Source organism: Salvia miltiorrhiza, chromosome 5 (genome assembly GCF_028751815.1).
Source record: "Salvia miltiorrhiza cultivar Shanhuang (shh) chromosome 5, IMPLAD_Smil_shh, whole genome shotgun sequence".
NCBI classification, from domain to species: Eukaryota; Viridiplantae; Streptophyta; class Magnoliopsida; order Lamiales; family Lamiaceae; genus Salvia; species Salvia miltiorrhiza.
In genome coordinates, this window is record NC_080391.1 from 55,847,478 (window position 1) to 55,866,167 (window position 18,690).

At 32.9% G+C, this 18,690-nt stretch overlaps 2 protein-coding genes across 2 annotated transcripts; one reads left to right on the forward strand and one right to left on the reverse strand.

Annotated features, from left to right (window-relative positions):
* Window positions 1–630: 630 nt before the first annotated feature.
* LOC131026156 (uncharacterized) lies at window positions 631–1,398 on the reverse strand. The gene has a single exon (XM_057955925.1). It carries the CDS (start codon window positions 1,396–1,398, stop codon window positions 631–633), a length of 768 nt encoding a protein of 255 aa, XP_057811908.1.
* A 14,225-nt stretch (window positions 1,399–15,623) lies between these two features.
* LOC131025251 (transcription factor BHLH094-like) lies at window positions 15,624–18,429 on the forward strand. The gene is made up of 6 exons (XM_057954920.1): window positions 15,624–16,146; window positions 16,414–16,611; window positions 16,797–16,862; window positions 17,600–17,668; window positions 17,765–17,830; window positions 17,925–18,429. The coding sequence occupies exons 1-6, from the start codon at window positions 15,886–15,888 to the stop codon at window positions 18,051–18,053; spliced, it is 789 nt and encodes a 262-aa protein (XP_057810903.1). The 5' UTR covers window positions 15,624–15,885; the 3' UTR covers window positions 18,054–18,429.
* Window positions 18,430–18,690: the final 261 nt, after the last annotated feature.

Genomic DNA, 18,690 nt, shown 5'->3' on the forward strand with positions numbered 1-18,690 from the left:
CAATGAAACGATATGCGGGATTAAAATAGAGATTTTTTTTTTTTTTTTGCGTGTGTCAATGTGGTCTAGTGGCAAAGTTGAATTACCCAAAATTCTCATTTGTAAGAGTTATTGAGTTTAATCTCACCTGTCTGTAGGTAGTTTTCTCATTCTTGTGTGGGTAATGATCTCGCATGTGTGCGAGTAGTTTTATCACCTTTGTGTGGTGTAGAGGTCTCGTTTGCGTGGGGATTATTTATGGAGGTGGTCTTAGGTACAACCGAGTGTACCCGCACCCAGATCCTAACTCACATTCTTATCCAAATCCGCATCCTGACCAAATTAAATCGTGTGAATGACACTATTCGGTTAAACAAATGACCATACTTGTATATGACACTAATCTATTATACAAACTAGATTTGCCATTCGTGCGATGCACGACAATAATTATTAAATTAAGTTGATAATAAATTATGTACCACATTTATATATGTTGAATTAAAACATACTCCCTCCGTCCATGAAAAAACTTCCTAGGAGGAGTGGCACGGGTTTTAAGAAAAAAATATTGTTGAGTATATTGAGAGTGAATTTTTTTTGATAAGAAAAAAAGCTTTCATTAGGCACCAGAGATGCCAAAAAGAAGGGTTACAGCAGTTTAGAAATTAAACTCGACGAGCACCAATCGTCAAAACAACGAACATTCCCAACATTCTTAAACTCACTACACCAACTCCAACTCCGAGCTTTGACTTCCGACACAATACATTCAACAGACCGGACCTTACCTTCGAAGCGGCTAAAGTTCCTTTGCTTCCATAATAACCAACACGAACACATCCAAAGAGCTTTAAGAAGCTTACGGATCTTCTTCCCTTTCCAAGGATGTGAGAAGGAATCAAAGTGGACCGTGATGTCGTGATGCCGCGCCGACTGGTAACCGAGCCAATTCTGAATACCATCCCAGACAGCCCCCGCTTTCGGACATTGAAGAAGGACGTGATCTTCAGTTTCGGCACTGTGGAAGCAAGCATTACAAGACTTCTCGACATCTCCCAATGGCACGTTTTTTTTGGAGAGATCGGCGCAAGTTGGGAGCCTCCTCCGAATGGCTCTCCAACTGAACACTTTAGCTTTGAAAGTAGCAGGAGCACACCAAATGCTTGCCAACAGATCATTGTTAGGAACAGTCGGACCACCTGCTGATCTGGCTTTTTTGATCAGTGAGTAAGCAGATCTCGTGGTAAAAACACCTTCTTTTGCTGCGCTCCAAGACCATCTATCCACTTGACCTGCACAAGGTTTCACACCAGCAATAACAGTAATGAGATTGTTAACACCCTCAACCTCGCGATCGAAAAGATCTCTTCTCCACTTAACCTCCCAAACCCACACTCCATTCTCCCATTTCCCCATTTCCTTGACCAGTGCATCCTTATCTTCACACAGATTGAACAGCCTGGGAAAAACACATATTGAGAGTGAATAAAAAATAGTTGAGTGTATTGGAAGTGGTGAAAAGGTGTTATAATTAATATTGAGAGTTGTGACAAGTGAAAAGTAAGAGGATTATAAGTGGTGGGGTATAGTCCAAAAATAGGTAGGAAGTTCTTTTGTGGACGTCCCAAAAAGGAAAAATAGGAAGTTCTTTCGTGGACGGAGGGAGTATTTTAAACTTTCAAAAGTATATATTATAAGAAGTCTAAGTATGAAACATATAACCATACGACGAAAATATAGAAATACACTAAATAAGTTTTTTTCTGAATAAAATGAATACAATATTACTACTGCATCCAAATAATTATATGTACTTTTTGATGAAATGAGTAGAAGTGTTGGAAATTTTAGAAGGAAATAACTAAAATATTTTTATTTGGTCACTCTAATGTATTTATATATATGAAGAAGATTAAATGAGTCCAAGTAAAGAAAAGTAATTTTTTTACATGAGTAAAGAAAAATAAAATAAGAAATTAGTTCAAATAAATCGTTAACACAAATTAGAAAAATGAATTATTCAAAAGCAATTTAATAGCAAACTTCAATCTTTCAAATGATAACTATATTTTTTTTTTCATATCACATATCAAATTAAAATTATTATCATGATCTTTAATTTGATAAATATATTAAACTTTGGTCATTAGTGAATTTGTGTATTTTTTTGAAATAAAGAAAGAAAAAGAAGAAAGATATAATTAAGATAAAATGAAAAGAAAAAAAAAACTTAGTGACGTGATATTCTCTCTTCATGTTGCAAGGAATATGGTTACAATTTGGAGAATGTCATTCTTTTTAAAAGTATTTACAAAATTACCATCTAAATCAATTTGAAAACTTCCTTTTTAATATAGTATAGATGACACTGCGTATAAATGTAAAATAACACTGCGTATAATTGTCACTATTCAGAAATATAAATGATACTTCTTGTAATTGACATTATAAGATTGTAAATAAACACTATAACATTATAAAATTGAAAATTACACTATAACATTTTAAAATGTTACAGTGTCATTTATATAACCTAATAGTGTCAATTATAGGCAGTGTAATTTATATGATTAAATAGTGTCATTTATATTATTTGGGTCAAAATGTGGGTTTGGATTATGATACGCGTCAAGATTTGAATGCAGGTCAATTCAATTGTACGGTACATTCAGTTATACCCAAGTTTTTGTGTTGTTTATTTGAATATATATATATATATATATATATATATATATATATATATATATATATTAGATGCTTGTTGTAATTTAAAATAAAAATAGAGAATTTTTTATTTATTTGCATTTGGTTGTGACGAGGTTTGGTAATCAATATTTTTGACATGGATGAATGCTGGAGTACATTTCTCACCTAAAATTTTTGAAGTCATTAAAACCTCAACAACCACCATCTCTGTCTTAGGATCAGAAAATCATTGAATTTTTTTGAATCAGGTAAGTACAATTATTACAACTATTTACTTGGTTTTAGATTTCCCCCCACCTAATAAATGCAAATTGTTTCTTAGCAATGAGTTAGTATTTCATTTTGTTTTAGCTTGTTTCCATCATCTATTATCGTATTCTTTTTCTTTTTTTTAGAGGCTATTATCATAAATATAATTTGTGTTTTTAGAAGGGAAATTTAAAGAGTTAAATCAACTACAAAAACCACACACCACGCGATAATTTTTTTTAAAAAAAATATGCATGATTTACTTATGTACTTATTCTTTCTTAATAAATACTAGTATTTGCATTCCGTGCAATATACAAAAAATGTTTTTACATTTCTATATTTCATATAAAAAAATGTTTTTACATTTCTATATTTCATATAAAATTAATATCAAATCAATTATCATATTTATAAATACAATAAAAATATAATTCTAACTGGATATACTTTACTTAAATATTGAAGAAATAAATAAATAAAGAAGAATTCACAATAATAAAAATTAATATTAAAATAAAATAAAATAAATAATTTAAAATATATTTATTCAAAGAAGATGAGAGATGGGATATAATTTTTTTAAATTTTATTTTTTAATAATACTCTCTCCGTCTACGAAAGAACTTCATAGGAAGAAGTAGCATGAGTTTTAAGAAAAAAAATATTGTTGATTGTACTGAGAGTGGATAAAAGGTTGTTTAGTGTGTAGAGAATAGTGAAAATGTGTTTTAATTAGTACTGTGAGTAGAGAAAATGTGAAAAATAAGGGTAAATGATATATTTATAAGTTGTGGCGTATAGTAAAAAAATATGTAGAAAGTTATTTTGTGAACATCCCAAAAAGGAAAATATGAAGTTGTTTTGTAGACGGATGAAGTATTATTTAAGCTTTTTTTATTTTATTCATATTTCATTGAAAGATTGATATTGAAAAATTTTTAATTTAAAAAATAAAAGTACTCAATCATATTTCTTCCGTCCACAAAAATAGTCAATTTTTGTCATTTTGGGATGTATTTAAAAATCAATCTCTTTTTATTTTTGGAAACTATCTATCAAATGATGGGTCACATTCTCTACTTACAATACAGTTAAAATTAATTGTCATTATTAATATTATTTTTAAAACGAGACTCTTTTTGCACTCGTCATAAACTAAATCATTTCACAAATATTCTTGTGCAACCGGTTGCACTGTGCAACTGGTTTCCAGAATGACAATACTTTATTTGGGAAATGACACTTGAACATTTTCGAATGACATTACTTCAACATACAATAACACTTGAAGATCTTCAAGTGTCATTTATATGTTGAAGTAGTGTCATTCCGAAATCGGTTGCACAAGAGAGTGCCTCAAGTCATTTTCATCTATATTATTCTCTTTTAAAATTATTTTTTATGGACAGAGAGGATATATCTCATCAATTATGCAAAATAAATATCTTCATCTCGCAAATATTCTTGCAAATAGAGCCTCCTATATTGACCACACATATTTAATTTCATCATAAGAAATAGAGTATAAAATAGATTAGGTGTTAACTAAACTGATTCTTTCATTTTTAATTTTTTTTAAAGCAGGCGATTAACATAAAATCCTAGAAGAACGACAATGATTGACATTTTTTCGTACATAATAAATTGTTTTGTAGCTAACATAAATTATCTCTTTCGTGACCCAATTGTTTGCATATTGATGCGTTAAAATTGAACATTTTTCACTCCATTTATTTTATCTTGTTCACGGAAATATCATAATATGTGAACAAGTACATCAATGACATGAAAAATGAAAAATAAATAAATTATGTGACAAAAACGACAATGTATGTTGTCCCGTTATCAATCTATATTTCTTTATGATGGTAGAAATCTTCAAACTCTCTCATATTCAATAATTAAATAATAATAATAATAATAATAATAATAAGAAAATCATTTTGTTTTACTATGAATAATAAAATCGTCACTCTCGGAAAATAGTGAAATCAAATTTAATATATATATTTTTTAATAACTGTCTGAAAATCTGTTTTCAGCAAATATTGCTGAAAAGAAGATTGACGTTTGAGTTGAATAAATTGACATATGGCGTCTATATTTAACCAATAAAAATCTCCAAAACCTTACTATCTGATTCTCACGTTACATTGACATAATTTATTTAAAAAACACTTATATAATATTTCGTCAATTTAGTATGTCGACGTGCGTGGAAGGCAATCTATACATGTGTCAAATTTTCAACTCAAAATATGTTACGACTATTATAGACTTATAGTGATTTTTAATTACTTTTTCATAATTTATTGAGACCACACAAAATCAGATGTGCTAATAATTTGAATGATTCACGCGCTTAGAAAATAGCGACGAAAATACGAAAGAGTTCATTAATTTAATAATCTATCCCGCTTCAGTTTATAATAATAATAATTATTATTATTCTTTCCTAGCCTTGTTGAGTGAAGTATACTCATTTTACTATTTTAGTCAGAGTTCCAGTTTTATTTTAAAATTAAAAAAGCATTTTATATTTCCTCGAGGTGAATTAATCCCAATATCGATGCAGTCATTAATTAAAACTCGATTCTTTAATTTTTTATTCATTCATCCACAAAGCATAATATTTGAAGACATAGGAAGCGACGAGATTATGAAAATACAGTATTTGAGTTTGAATTCTATGAAAAGCTAAAATTTTATTTATGAGAATCGATCATTATTATGACAATGAATAATTATTTTTAATTATTCTATCGTCAAGTTAATGCATTATCTTGATAATTATTGTGAGAATGCAGCATTTGAGGTTGAATTCTATAAAAAGCTAAAATTTTATTTATTTTTTAATAAAATTAATTTTAAGTAAAATACAATGACTTTATATATATGTTTAGTGCAAAAAATATTTATCGTGATGACTAGGGTACCCAATTTAAACTATTATTCTAAAATTGTAAGTGTGTCATGTCATTGGAAATTTATAAATCCCATTTTCCCTTTATTACAAGCACTATAAACAATACAATATGTGTGTGTGTGTTGGTCTAACGGTAGGAGGTTAATGCCTTAAATTGTGTGGATATATATACAGTTATTATAGCATCGTCAACTTCTTATTATTATTTTTTTTCTATTAATTTGTAGGTGATCACAATGTGGTTGCATAAATTTATTGTTTTATTTTTTAGTAATGCTAAACAGTCATACTGTGGACCTATGGTTACCCACAAAATTCTTACATAGAAAAAAAATTATTTAAAAAAATAAAAAAAAATCGCCATTTTATTGCATTCTCTACATTGTAGTTGTTTTTTGTAACTTTTTTATTTGTATTAAAAAAATAAAATTTTAAAAATAAAAAAGTACAATGTAGAGAATATAATAAAATAATTAAATCATGTTTTTATTTTAAAAAATAAATCAAAAAAATTTCTATTAAATTAGTTTTATGTAGGTAGGGGGCATAAACTAGCAAATTATTAGTAAGGAGGCAACATCAATGCCCACTTTATTTTATTTGGAACTTAGTTTTCCTTATGTAGACTCGAAAATAGGAAAAGAAATGTATATATATTAAAATCGGCATTGGAAAACTCACTATTATTATTCATTAAATAGTGAAACTCCATGCTATACCTAGAAGTAGTAGAGTGCCATAAATGTACAGCAATTAAAGAACAAGTTATGTAGTCAGAGAAGTACTCGTTACTACCCTAGTTTCAAATATATATATATATATATATATATATATATATATATATATATATATATATATAGGGTTAGGTTATATTGAGAAGCTCAAATGTGTTGAGAAGTTGAGAAACAATTTAATAGATGAACATGCCAATTAGTTTTTATGAACACGAGTTTGATCTGGGGTTCGATCATTGGCGGTGACGTATTTTTTAACAAATTAAATAGATTCGTATGTTCGTCAGTTATATTTGGTATGTTCAAATAATTTATTGATATAGGGTCTAATTACCATGTTCATCAAAATGTACTAACATGTTCATCTATTACATTGCTTCTCAACTTCTCAATTGAACCACTCCCTATATATATATATAATTCTCAAAAACTAATTAAATACATATTGATATTTGTTGGTGAATGATATTTTCGTCCTTTAGTGCTTGTATGTTTACTATTGGCGAATATTTCAATTTGAAACTACATTTTATCGTGTAACATATAGTAGTGAGACTTAGATATAAGTCTCTTAGAAAAAAAAACTTAACTATAACTTATTAAATCAAATTAAGAATTTATATACAAGTTTAAGAAAATCAAATCCATAAAAAACGACGATGTTTAGGGTCTTTACGTGGGACGTTAATATTTAGTATCTACTACATATAAACTAATTTTTTTAGGCGGAAAAACATGTCATCTTTTTTTTTTAGGCGGAAACCAAGACATATTATTATGAAAGGTCATCCCTTACAAGATCCCGAATCCATCTCGAGAAATCACGAGTCCACATTAAATTGTCGAAATGAAGTTTAGTGAGAAATTGATACAAATTGAAAAAAAAAAAAACATTGAGATAGAATTTATATGTTTCAAATGTTGGGATAAGAATGATAAAATTGCTAGATACATGGATCGATGGATTTGAATATTAACTCTATTTTTATACCGATTGAATCAGGCACGAGCACTTAATTTACAAGTAACACAAAATAATACTCTCTTCGTCTTTTATATTTGTATATATATAGATGGACAAATGAAGTATTAAAATTAAGAAAATTAAATTAATCCTTCAAATAAAAAACAATGGTGGTCGTTAACATATTATATAGAGTGTTCAGTTTTCTTATGTGAATTTTTGTGCGATAAAATAAAATAAAATGAAGAAAAAAAATACTATATATTATGAGAAATAAAATAATCTAGGCCTTTCAAATTTTTGTAGAAAATGAATAGATCTCTATTATTCCAACCTATGCATGGCCCACTGGGCCGTTACAGTAAGTAACCACTGCAATGGGAAGTATGGGCCGTGATTTAAAATATACCCCTATTTAAAATTCAAAGAGCCATATTCGACCCCTAATAAATTATTGTGAGAATAATAAATGGTTTTTTTTAAGGGTAAATATCACTTTAAACCCCAAACTATTTTCGCACTTTCAATTATATTCTGAATTATTGAAAATAATTTTTTAAACCTTGAACTATCAATTTTGTATCAATTGTATCATTTATCCATTTTTCATCATTTGAATTTTTAATGAGTAATGCATATAATCACGTCGTTTTATATAATATAGGACAAAAAAAGAATGATTCTAAATACATTGTGGTATCCGGTGAGCCACATCAAATTTTTGAAACTATAAAAAATGAACAAATGGTACAATTGATACAAAATTGATAGTTCAAGGTTTAAAAAATTATTTTCGATAGTTCAGGATATAATTGATAGTGCGAAAATAGTTTAGGGTTTAAAGTGATATTTACCATTTTTTAAAAGATGTATTCCCCTAAAAACTATGGTATCATATATTTATATAAACATGAAGCAATTTTTTTTTTTGAGAGAAAAGCGTAATTATTATATTAGTTCCCATCGCGATGAATAATATCTGTGAGTTAGATTGAAAAATCTGATTTCCAGATTATTACACTATCCGATCAAGCGGCGAATTAAGTGAAAGAATGAACGACACGATTAGCCTCTCTATGAGAATGAAAAAACTCAATAACTATCCCCTCTTTAACACGAACACAGGCTTCATATAGCTCTTTAACTAGTTTGTGGTTGGCCACAATGTGGTTGCATAGGTTTATTATTTGTATAAGGATTATTAGTGCCTAAATACACCAATCTTGGGAGTAGTTTGGTTTTACAAATGGACTTCGAAAGATGTAAAAAAAAAAAAACATGAATTTTAATGTTGTAGTAATTTTGTCACAAATTCAATTTTTGCTCAAGTTAAAGCTGACGTGGCTAGTCGAAATATCGACGTGTACTCATCTGACGTTTTGAAAAATGGCGTCGTATAGGACATCTCTAAAAGGTATTGTATAAGACATCTCTAAATTCGTAAATCGTAAAAAATTTATAGAGTACGAATATCTAGAATTTGAATTTGTGATAAAATTCCTATAATATCAAAATTCATGTATTTTTTTTTACATCTTTCAATGTTCATGTACAATCAAATTACCCCCAAAATTCCCCTAAAAAAAATTGCCCCCAAAATTGGTGTATTAGGTGCTAATAACCCTTTGTATAATTAATAAACAAAAGTATTAGTAATAAAATTTCTTGATGGGCGAGCTCCATGCAATGATGCTTGGGACCGGGTTTTGCTTAGAAAATAGTATTGGGCCGCTCTTGGTGTTCACCGACTCCCTCCTGGTGATTCACGTTGTGCATGAGGATTTTAAGGGCACGGACTCTCTTTGTGACGATCTTTTTGAGGTGTTTGCTCAGGCAAAGACACATATTGATTTAGATTTTTGTCACGCTCGTAGAGAAGCTAATCGGGCTGCGTTGGCGAATTTTGCTGCACTTTCTTCTGGTGATCTGGAACTTGAGTTTCCCGGCTTGACTTTCTGATATTGCTCTTCGTGATTTAATATAAGCTTCCTTTCCCTTTTTAGGAAAAAAAAAATGAAGTTAAAAGGGTTTTCAATGAAAGATTAATTAAACGCAAAAAATAATTATACCATACGTAGAGAAATAGCCACCACTCGAAAGTTAGTTGCTAACCCTAAAAAAAAGGGTTAAGTACCAGATTCCTCCTATCGATGGCGTCCCTATCGCGTTTGGCCCCCTACTGTCGGGGGGGAGAGCTGCCCACTACCTCAACGTGGCTTTATCGCACCAATTTTTCCCCGCCTTTTAACGTCCGTTAACAGGCGAATCTGGTACTTAAAAAAAAAAATTCAGGTGGGCCCCACTCATCTCTCTCTCTCTCTCTCCTTGATTTTCAGATCTGGCGCCTCACCGCCTCAAACCCATCGACACCTCCGGCGAAGTCAATTGGCAGAATCCTCCGCTGCTGCTCCCTCCGGCGAAGCCAATCGGCATCGGCTGCCCGTCGGAGAAGGTGAGAAACAGAAAATGGAGCCGCACTTCCACCATCTACTGCCCCCCTTCTCCCGCCGATCCTCAATTTTCTCTCTCTAAATTCAGTCTGCGGAAGCAGCGGTGGCACCATTGGTGTCATCAAAGTGAATTATAAATTCGCCGGCTCCGACGCCAATCTCAGCACTCTCAGTCTCAGCGCTCACGATGATGTCCGCCACTTCTCCATTCTCGTCGGCGTCGACCTACCCCTCAGAGGCACCAGTCATAAGTGGGGAAAATGGGCTACCAAGATACGGAATGGGCTCTCTCTCTGCAGATCTAGGTTTCTGTGGATTCTGCCGTCTTCATCGGCGAAGCTCCTACCGCCGAAATTTGGGGCAAATGCGGGGGAGAGAGGGATGATGGTGGAAACTGTTGGGTGTTGAACTTTTGGTTCCTGAACTTGTGGAGACGGAGAAAGACGTGGTGATGGTGGTGGTGGTGACGATGGTAGTGGAAGAGGCGACAGAGATGGAGGCCGGCCAACGGCCCTTCGCCGGAGGAGGAGCCGCGGTGGCAGAGCTTGAGAGAGGGAGAGACGGATCATAAAAATATTTTTGGGTTAAGTACCAGATTCCCCCCTATCGATGGCGTCCCTATCGCGTTTAGCCCCCTACCGTCAGGCGGGAGAGCTGCCCACTACCTAAATGTGGGTTTATCGCACCAATTTTGTCACACCCCAATTCTTGAATGAAATAACTTGCTTGAAAGTAACATTAAACTGCTTTGATATATCTGAAAATAAACTTATAATCTCATTGACATTTGGTAAACCATTTCTCATTGCGCAGGGTTTTGAGTACGATGTGTAAGTGCTCTTCATGTTGTTCTTCGATCTTAGAGTATACGAGGATGTCGTCGATAAACACTAAGACAAAACTATCGAGATACTGATGGAAAACTATGTTCATTAGGTCCATGAAAACTGCTGGGGCATTCGTTAAATCGAAGGGCATCACTGTGAACTCGTAAAGTCCATAACGCGTTCGAAATGCTGTCTTTGGAATGTCTTCTCTTTTCATCCTGAGTTGGTGGTAACCAGATCTTAGGTCAATCTTGGAAAACACACCGGCTCCTCTCAACTGACTTAACAGGTCGTCTATCCTCGGAAGGGGATATCTATTCTTATGAGCTTGCTTCAACTTCTTATAATCAATACACATCCTTAGTGTATCATCTTTTCTTTGACATCTTGAATTAGTGCTCCCCATAGTGACATACTATGTTGCATGAAACTAGGTCTGGTGAAAATTTGGTAATTCATTGGGAAAAATATCTTTGTACTCTCAAATCTGTTGAACTTCCTTAATTGTTTCCTTCGTCCTAAGTCACCTTCTCAGATTGACCAGGGAATTCTAACATCAAACTTTTCTCATCGTCTTCGTAACTTTCACTTCGAGGATTAATGGCACTCCTTCTACCATGTAAACTCATTTTCCCATTGCAAACTGTTTATTTAATGAAATGCAAACTGTTTATCCAATAAAATGTTTATGTGCACTCTGCTCTGTTTAAGGCTCGCCACAACGAATCAATTGAGGTTCTCTTATGGCCTAACACGTTATTTGAGAATTGTGTACACTCGTTAGCTGACTCGGTGGGTTGATCTCCATCGGGCACTAACTAAGAGGCGTTATAAGGGTGCTTGCTGGATGTGTTCCGAAGCATGTAATGTAAGGGCCTGCCTGGGTAGCGTCCCGAGGTCAATTCAACTTGTCTGAGTTACGTCCTCAGGGCAAGTGCAATGGGAGAAATGGATCCGTCGGTGGCTAGAGGTTCGAGATCACAGCGAGTAACAGAAAGGGAGTGTGACATGTGCGCACAAATGAAAGAAATGTTTTAACATGCTTAGAAGTTCTTTCAATTTAAAACCTTCTAAGTCATGTCAAGTTTAATTGGATAAACTGCTCTTTACGAAAATATGAAATGTTTCAGAAAATGCATGCCCACTAAGTACATTAGTACTTAGCCCAAAATTACTTTCAAATGTTTTCAGGTTGACTGGCTGGTGCTGACGGGACGGAGCTGAGGCTAGAGTTAAAATTTCTATGTTAGACTTCCGCTGTAGCAATTACTCATATCAGTCTTTTGTTTTCCCAACTTAAGATCTTCATGTTAAATTTCAAATGATATACATGACCGAGCTTAGACTCTTCACTACTAAATTTATGCTAATGAATGTCGGTTGTCAGAAGCATGAAACAAAACTTGTGATCCAAAGGGGCATAGCCCGACTCTCTATCCTATTTCGGCTTTTAACAAGGTTTTTCCCTTGTTTATTTCTATGAATTATTCACACCTCGATTATATTTATTCCTTCAAGAATTGGGGTGTGACAAATTTCCCCCACCTTTTAACGGACGTTAACGCCCGTTAACGTTCGTTAAAAGGCGGGGGGAGGGGGAATTGATGCGATAAACCCACATTGAGGTAGTGGGCAGCTCTCCCCCTGACGGTAGGGGGGCTAAACGCGATAAGGACGCCATCGATAGGGGGAATCTGGTACTTAACCCTAAAAAAAAAGGTAAATGTTAATTTCTACCATTAACACATTTATGACAATTAATAATGATTTTCTTTTTGATAAGTGACAATTAATAATGATATAACGGGGCTGTACTATGAATATAACAGGTAATTATTGAGTATTAATTATCAATTATTGTCGAGGAACAATTAAGTTCACCATTAACACTTTTTTGACTGGAAATTCATCATTAACATTTAGTATATAATTTTTTACTCTCCTAATTATATGCAGACCTCTTTTACAATGATTTAAGAACATTAAAAATAAATTAAGTAATTAAAACCCTAATTTGTCCTTCTTTAATGAGTCTACATGCATGTTCTATTTAAATCATGGTACCTTTTTAATGGGTAAATTATGATATTTTAAAAAAAAAGTAATGCAAGTATGGCTGCTAATTTTTAGTAGTTTTTTAAATCACCAAAATTTCACATATGCGTGGGGGATTTTTTTTTATATTAAAATCTGAATTTGTACTTTTTGTGATATGTTAAAAACTTAAAATTAGACTGCCCACGCATCGTACAAATGCTATATTCATTTACCTATAAAATAAGGATTAATTAATTGAATCGTTTTGACTGATGTTCAGCTAAAGACAGTTGAGTCATTAATTATATTTATTACAATACCTAATTAGATAGTTGCCATCAACTATGCATCAAAATGGCTAATTAAGCGTCGATAACAAATAATATTGCATGAAATTAGAATATCGAATCAGACAAAAATTGAAAATAAAAGTTTAGAAGTATGCTCTAAAGTCTAATCCGATTGAATTGGACTGGAAAAATAAAATAAATATTTTAAAAAGCTGGAATATATTTAATTTATAGAAAATAAAAACAAACTCGTTTCAAAGATTGCGATTGCATCGCCAGTTTAAGGAATTTGTCACATGTCGTGTCCGAGTTAGGACACGATTTGCATGCTCTTGTTATGCGTATTTTTCACACTTATTTTGTCTTATATATATATATATATATATATATATATATATATATATATATATGAGAAATGATATGCTACATACCTTATGCGAGCTCCTTATATGAGCACCACTCATGTTTAGCTCTCGTTAGCGTTATCTTTTTTGTTTTAGGCATTTATTTTTATTCTAATACTTCATATATTGTTATTGAGATCATTAATTTTATAAATTATATAAAAATCAATGTTCGATTTGTTCATATTCCCTTTAACTTCAAATAATTAATAAAAGAATAAATTAGGCTTTGATTTTTATTTAATTTATAAAATTAATGATCTCAATAACAATATATGAAGTATTAGAATAAAAATAAATGCCTAAAACAAAAAAGATAACGCTAACGAGAGCTAAACATGAGTGGTGCTCACGTAAGGTGCCCACATAAGGTATGTAGCATAACATTATAGTATATAATATGTATGTATTTTATATGTATTACACTTGGTATTTATTTTATGTTCCAAATTTTTTTTGGCTTATTTTTATCTTCATTTTTAATTTTGTATGCTTTAGTTTAATTTTGTAATTAGTAATTATTAACTATGATTCATTTCATTCAATTAGGATAAATAATTAATTTTTTATCATTTATTTCACTTTTTATTCATAATTAAGATTGAAAAATTCGAAGTTAGATTACATAATTTTTTTTAAAAAAAATCAATTTTTAATAAAAAATATTTTTAAAATCACAAATATTATATAGCCCCTTTTATAGGTAGTAACCAATTATTGAGGCCCGATGATATTTTGTAAAAGAAATAAGTTCAGCCCAAGCCCGATAAAACTCTCTTTTCCCCTAAAATCTATTCAACATTCACAAGAGGGGTGATCTTATTGACACATGATTTTTAAAAATTTATATTTTTTAAATTAATGAAATATCTATGAATAAGCTGTTTGTAATGTACGAATATCTATAATTACAAGTGCATATAACTACGAAAAAACTACGAATCTTGCACTTAAGTTATAAATTAACTGCAAATTCTTTATGTCAAGTGCATATACTTTATAGGTTAAGTGCAAGCGATTTATAGTTTGTACGTTACGAGATATTTTGATCATGAGAACTATATTTTTGTGAGAACATGAGAATAATACATTTTTTTTATAAACACTGTTAAGTTTAATGCATCAGAAAAAAATGAATTTTACGATTCCTCTATAATTCGAACTCATGTTTTAATATGGACGAAATAATAAAATGGCAAAAAAATTAATAGTTAATAATTCTAATACGCATGTATTTTATCGAAACTTTTATGCAATTTACCCATATTTAAAATGCATGGTTTTAAATTTGGGGAAAGTAGGCCGAAATCTTTAAAGCGATTATGGTTGTCTAACTAAATTGGATAAATTGAGGCCCAAGTTAGGCAGATGACAGCTGATTGGAGCATCGCTGCTTATTGCTTTAATCACTTTGGCAATTCAATTTTGAATCATGCAAATTTTGTTTTAATAAGCATATTTTTTTCCCTTTTCTTTTGTCGAGATAAATAATTTACATTTCGTATTTGGTAAACTGTATAACTAATTTTAGCTTAATTTATTAGCGAACATCCTAAAATATAAAAGAAGTTATTTGAGATACGACCAAAAAAAAAGTTATGAAGTTATTTCGGAGACGAATGTAGTATAACTGTTTCCCTAGTTGGGTCGTCCACGGAGGTGATTAATTCATCGAGCCACTTACTATTCCCTCATACTTATAATGGCATAATAGAAATGAGTACGGAGATTAAGATTAAAGTGTTAATACTTATAAAGTATATAAAGGTTATTTAATGTGCGTAGGTTAAAAGCCGCAGGGTGAGTAGAGACCATAATATATTATTTTAAAATATATCATTATAAATGAAACAAATTAAAAATGTGTGACATTATAAGTGGACAGAGGGGCTATTATATATTTTCAATATTTACTTTATTGAATTTTTTATTATATAAATATAGACTTTTAATTTAAAAATTAAAGGAAATGTTTGGTGCGGTGTAGGTGAGCCAGATGTAGAAGAAAATACTACGAAAACCATAAGACAGGAAACGCAGCTCACTCGAACTAAATAAATCACTTCTCTTCAACGCTCTCTCTCTCTCTCTCACACCTCTTTCTCTCTCTTCAGTGAAGCAGAACTACGCTGCCAGTAACCATCGTGCGCCACTGGGTGCGCTACGCACCCCAACCGACCTCTCCTCTTGTGCTTGAACAACATACATTTATCCGGCGCCGGACTCGGACCGAGTCGACTCGTTCGTCGACTTCCTATATCCGAACGCATAAATAAGCAGCGGTGTCTCGGCAGAGGTTGGCGGGTAGTAGCAATGGATCCGCGCGGGGTGGAGATGATGAGCGGCGGCGGCGGAGGAGGAGATGTCTATAACTTCGCGGAGATCTGGCCGCGGTTTCAGATGAGCGCCAATGCGGCGTCGTACGGCTTGGGGTTGGATCCGATGTTGACGGATCAGAGATCGAACGACGATTCGCGGAAGCGGCGGGATGGAGACGAGCATTGCGCCAAGGGAGGGGGAGCTTCCACCAGCAGCAGCAATGGCGGCAGCTGCAACAACAATAACAACGTCTCGGTATTTCTTTTGAACTGAACAGAAATTGAATTATTGCGGCTGCATCTGTTGCAATTTTTGCTGCGTACGCCTAATTGAATTGTCTAGAATTTCGATTGTGACTTTGTGAGGTGGAATTTGAAATTCAGCGCGTTTAATTTGTTTTTTATGAATGCGTTAGTGGAGAGCTCGAGTGTTGTTGGAATGGCTATAACGAACTGAGAGGCATGAGACTGAAGTAGTTGAATTGCAAGCAATACCTAATTTGTGACATTGTTGTTTGAGCAGAATGAACGAAGGAATGAAGGTGATAGTAAACGGATGAAGGCAGTGGGTGAACTTAAAGTGGAAGGGGAAGGGAATTCCAGCAAGGGGGCGGCCGCGGTGGAGAGACGTTCGAAGCTAGATGAACTGCCTAAGCAAGACTACATCCATGTTCGAGCAAGACGAGGTCAAGCTACCGATAGTCATAGTTTAGCAGAAAGAGTAATGATCTGACTCGAAATGCTCTTGTGTTTACGATTTCTTTTTCATGGTGTTTGTGTGTATATTCAGTAAGAGTGACAAATAATTATGTAAACTAGTTTTGAGATTGATATCTAAGTTGAAGTAGATGATGAATAGTTATTTTGGGTGATTTCTTCTCATGCTATCTGTCATTCTTGGTGCAGGCTAGGAGAGAAAAGATTAGTGAGAGGATGAAAATTCTTCAGGATTTGGTTCCTGGTTGTAATAAGGTGAGTTGTCGACTTTGTTTGGACATTTTTGTCGCCTCTTGAGGAGAATATAGTAAGTTATTTTGTATGAGAGTTGTTATTCATATATACTGTATATGAATACATTTCTGAGCTTTGATGAGATCAGTAATGGGCTTCGTCTCTGCTGGGATATATGATTGAACGTGACGGGGGTGAATCCTTGACATTAGCCACATGAGAGTCTGCGTTAGGCCCGTAGATGTTTTACATGTCGAACAACTAAGCCATTATTTTCTGTCTCATATGCAGCTTCATGTTTGTTCACCTTCATTTAACATGTAAAAAGATGATAGGCTAGTCCTAATGTCCTATTGATATGGCTACTGCAATTGGAAGAAGTCCAAGTTGAAATGATATATGGATGCATAACTATAACAGAATAAACAACACTAGTTCCTTAATGTGTGTGCTATTCTGGCTTCCAAGTGAAGGAGAATACGAAAATCACGCGTTCTTGACATGGAATCAGAACTCAAGCAATGAAATTGAATTATTTAGCCATGTTCTTGTTGAGCTCATCTCTCTCTCTCTGAAAAACAGAATAGTCTAGCTGAATTCTTTTCTTGCCCGAGTGAAACTCAATAGCTAATTTCAGATCATAGTATTATCCTCAATTCTTTAATGCGAAGGCGCGCTTTGTATATGTTCTTTGTCTAGAGACTCCAAAAAACTTGTACAAATATTAATCTTTGAGACTCTCCTTTTCCCGATTTCAGGTGATTGGCAAAGCTCTAGTGCTTGATGAGATTATTAATTATATTCAATCTCTACAACGTCAGGTTGAGGTAGTTCTCAATCTCCTATCTCTCTATGTGAATTTCTTTGTATTTACACTTCGTTCCCCTGAATAATCCGTTGATCACGGTTAATTTTTGTTGCAGTTCTTGTCAATGAAGCTTGAGACAGTAAATTCAAGAGGTGAAATCGATGAATATCCTTCAAAAGATGTGCGTGCTTCTAACATTGTCTCTGACTATCTCACTCGCCTCGCCTGAACTTCTTGATAATTCTGACACGTCTCGTTCTTCCACTTTCTTGTAGTTTGCTCAGCAGACGTTTGAAGCTCCGGGTTTGGCCTTTGGTTCTCAGAGCACGCGTGAGTACAGTAGGGGCTCGTCACCGGAGTGGCTACACATGCAGATTGGCAGCGGCTTTGACCGGACATCATGACACGACGTTCTCATCTACACGCTGCTTCCCCCTTCCAACCACAGCAGCATACGCTTCTTGAATCGGGTCCGTTCCCCCGTGCACGGTGTGGAGAGCGCGCGACGGGGATGTATAATATATCTGAATCACAGAATCAGTGATCTTGTCAAAGGTTCCCATCCAAACTCCTTTATTGAATCTATTTATCTAGAACATGGTTAAGTGAATAAAAGCCCAATATATATATATATATTTTTAAATATTTTTAATTGCATATTCATGCAATGTTTCAATTAGTTGTGATTTATTGCCTGAAATGGAAAGGTGTTCCAGATAATATTTGGAGATGGTGAAATAATATGAAGTCTTGAAGTGGGATTTTATAGGAAAAATCAAATTTCAATGTTTCGTCTAAATCTATCTATTACATTATATAAAAGCTAAATATTGAGAAAATTTACAAGAATACCATTTTTCCTCCAAAACACGAACAATCGTCTAATGGACTTTTCGTTTCTATTGTCCAATAAGTTTTTAGTTGATTATTATACAATATTGTTCATGCTATATTCTTCATGTTGTTTTAATTAATATATGTTAATATTTATATGTCAAGTAATATGAACAAAATTTACAAAATTATTTTTTTACCTTAATT

Excerpts from the sequence above, each read along its gene's own strand:
- LOC131026156 (XM_057955925.1), bottom strand. The coding sequence starts at position 1,398 with ATGGGGAAATGGGAGAATGGAGTGTGGGTTTGGGAGGTTAAGTGGAGA.
- LOC131025251 (XM_057954920.1), top strand. The coding sequence starts at position 15,886 with ATGGATCCGCGCGGGGTGGAGATGATGAGCGGCGGCGGCGGAGGAGGA. Across the intron at positions 16,612-16,796 it reads GTCATAGTTTAGCAGAAAGA|GCTAGGAGAGAAAAGATTAG; the intron begins GTAATGATCTGA and ends TTCTTGGTGCAG. Across the intron at positions 16,863-17,599 it reads TGGTTCCTGGTTGTAATAAG|GTGATTGGCAAAGCTCTAGT; the intron begins GTGAGTTGTCGA and ends TCCCGATTTCAG.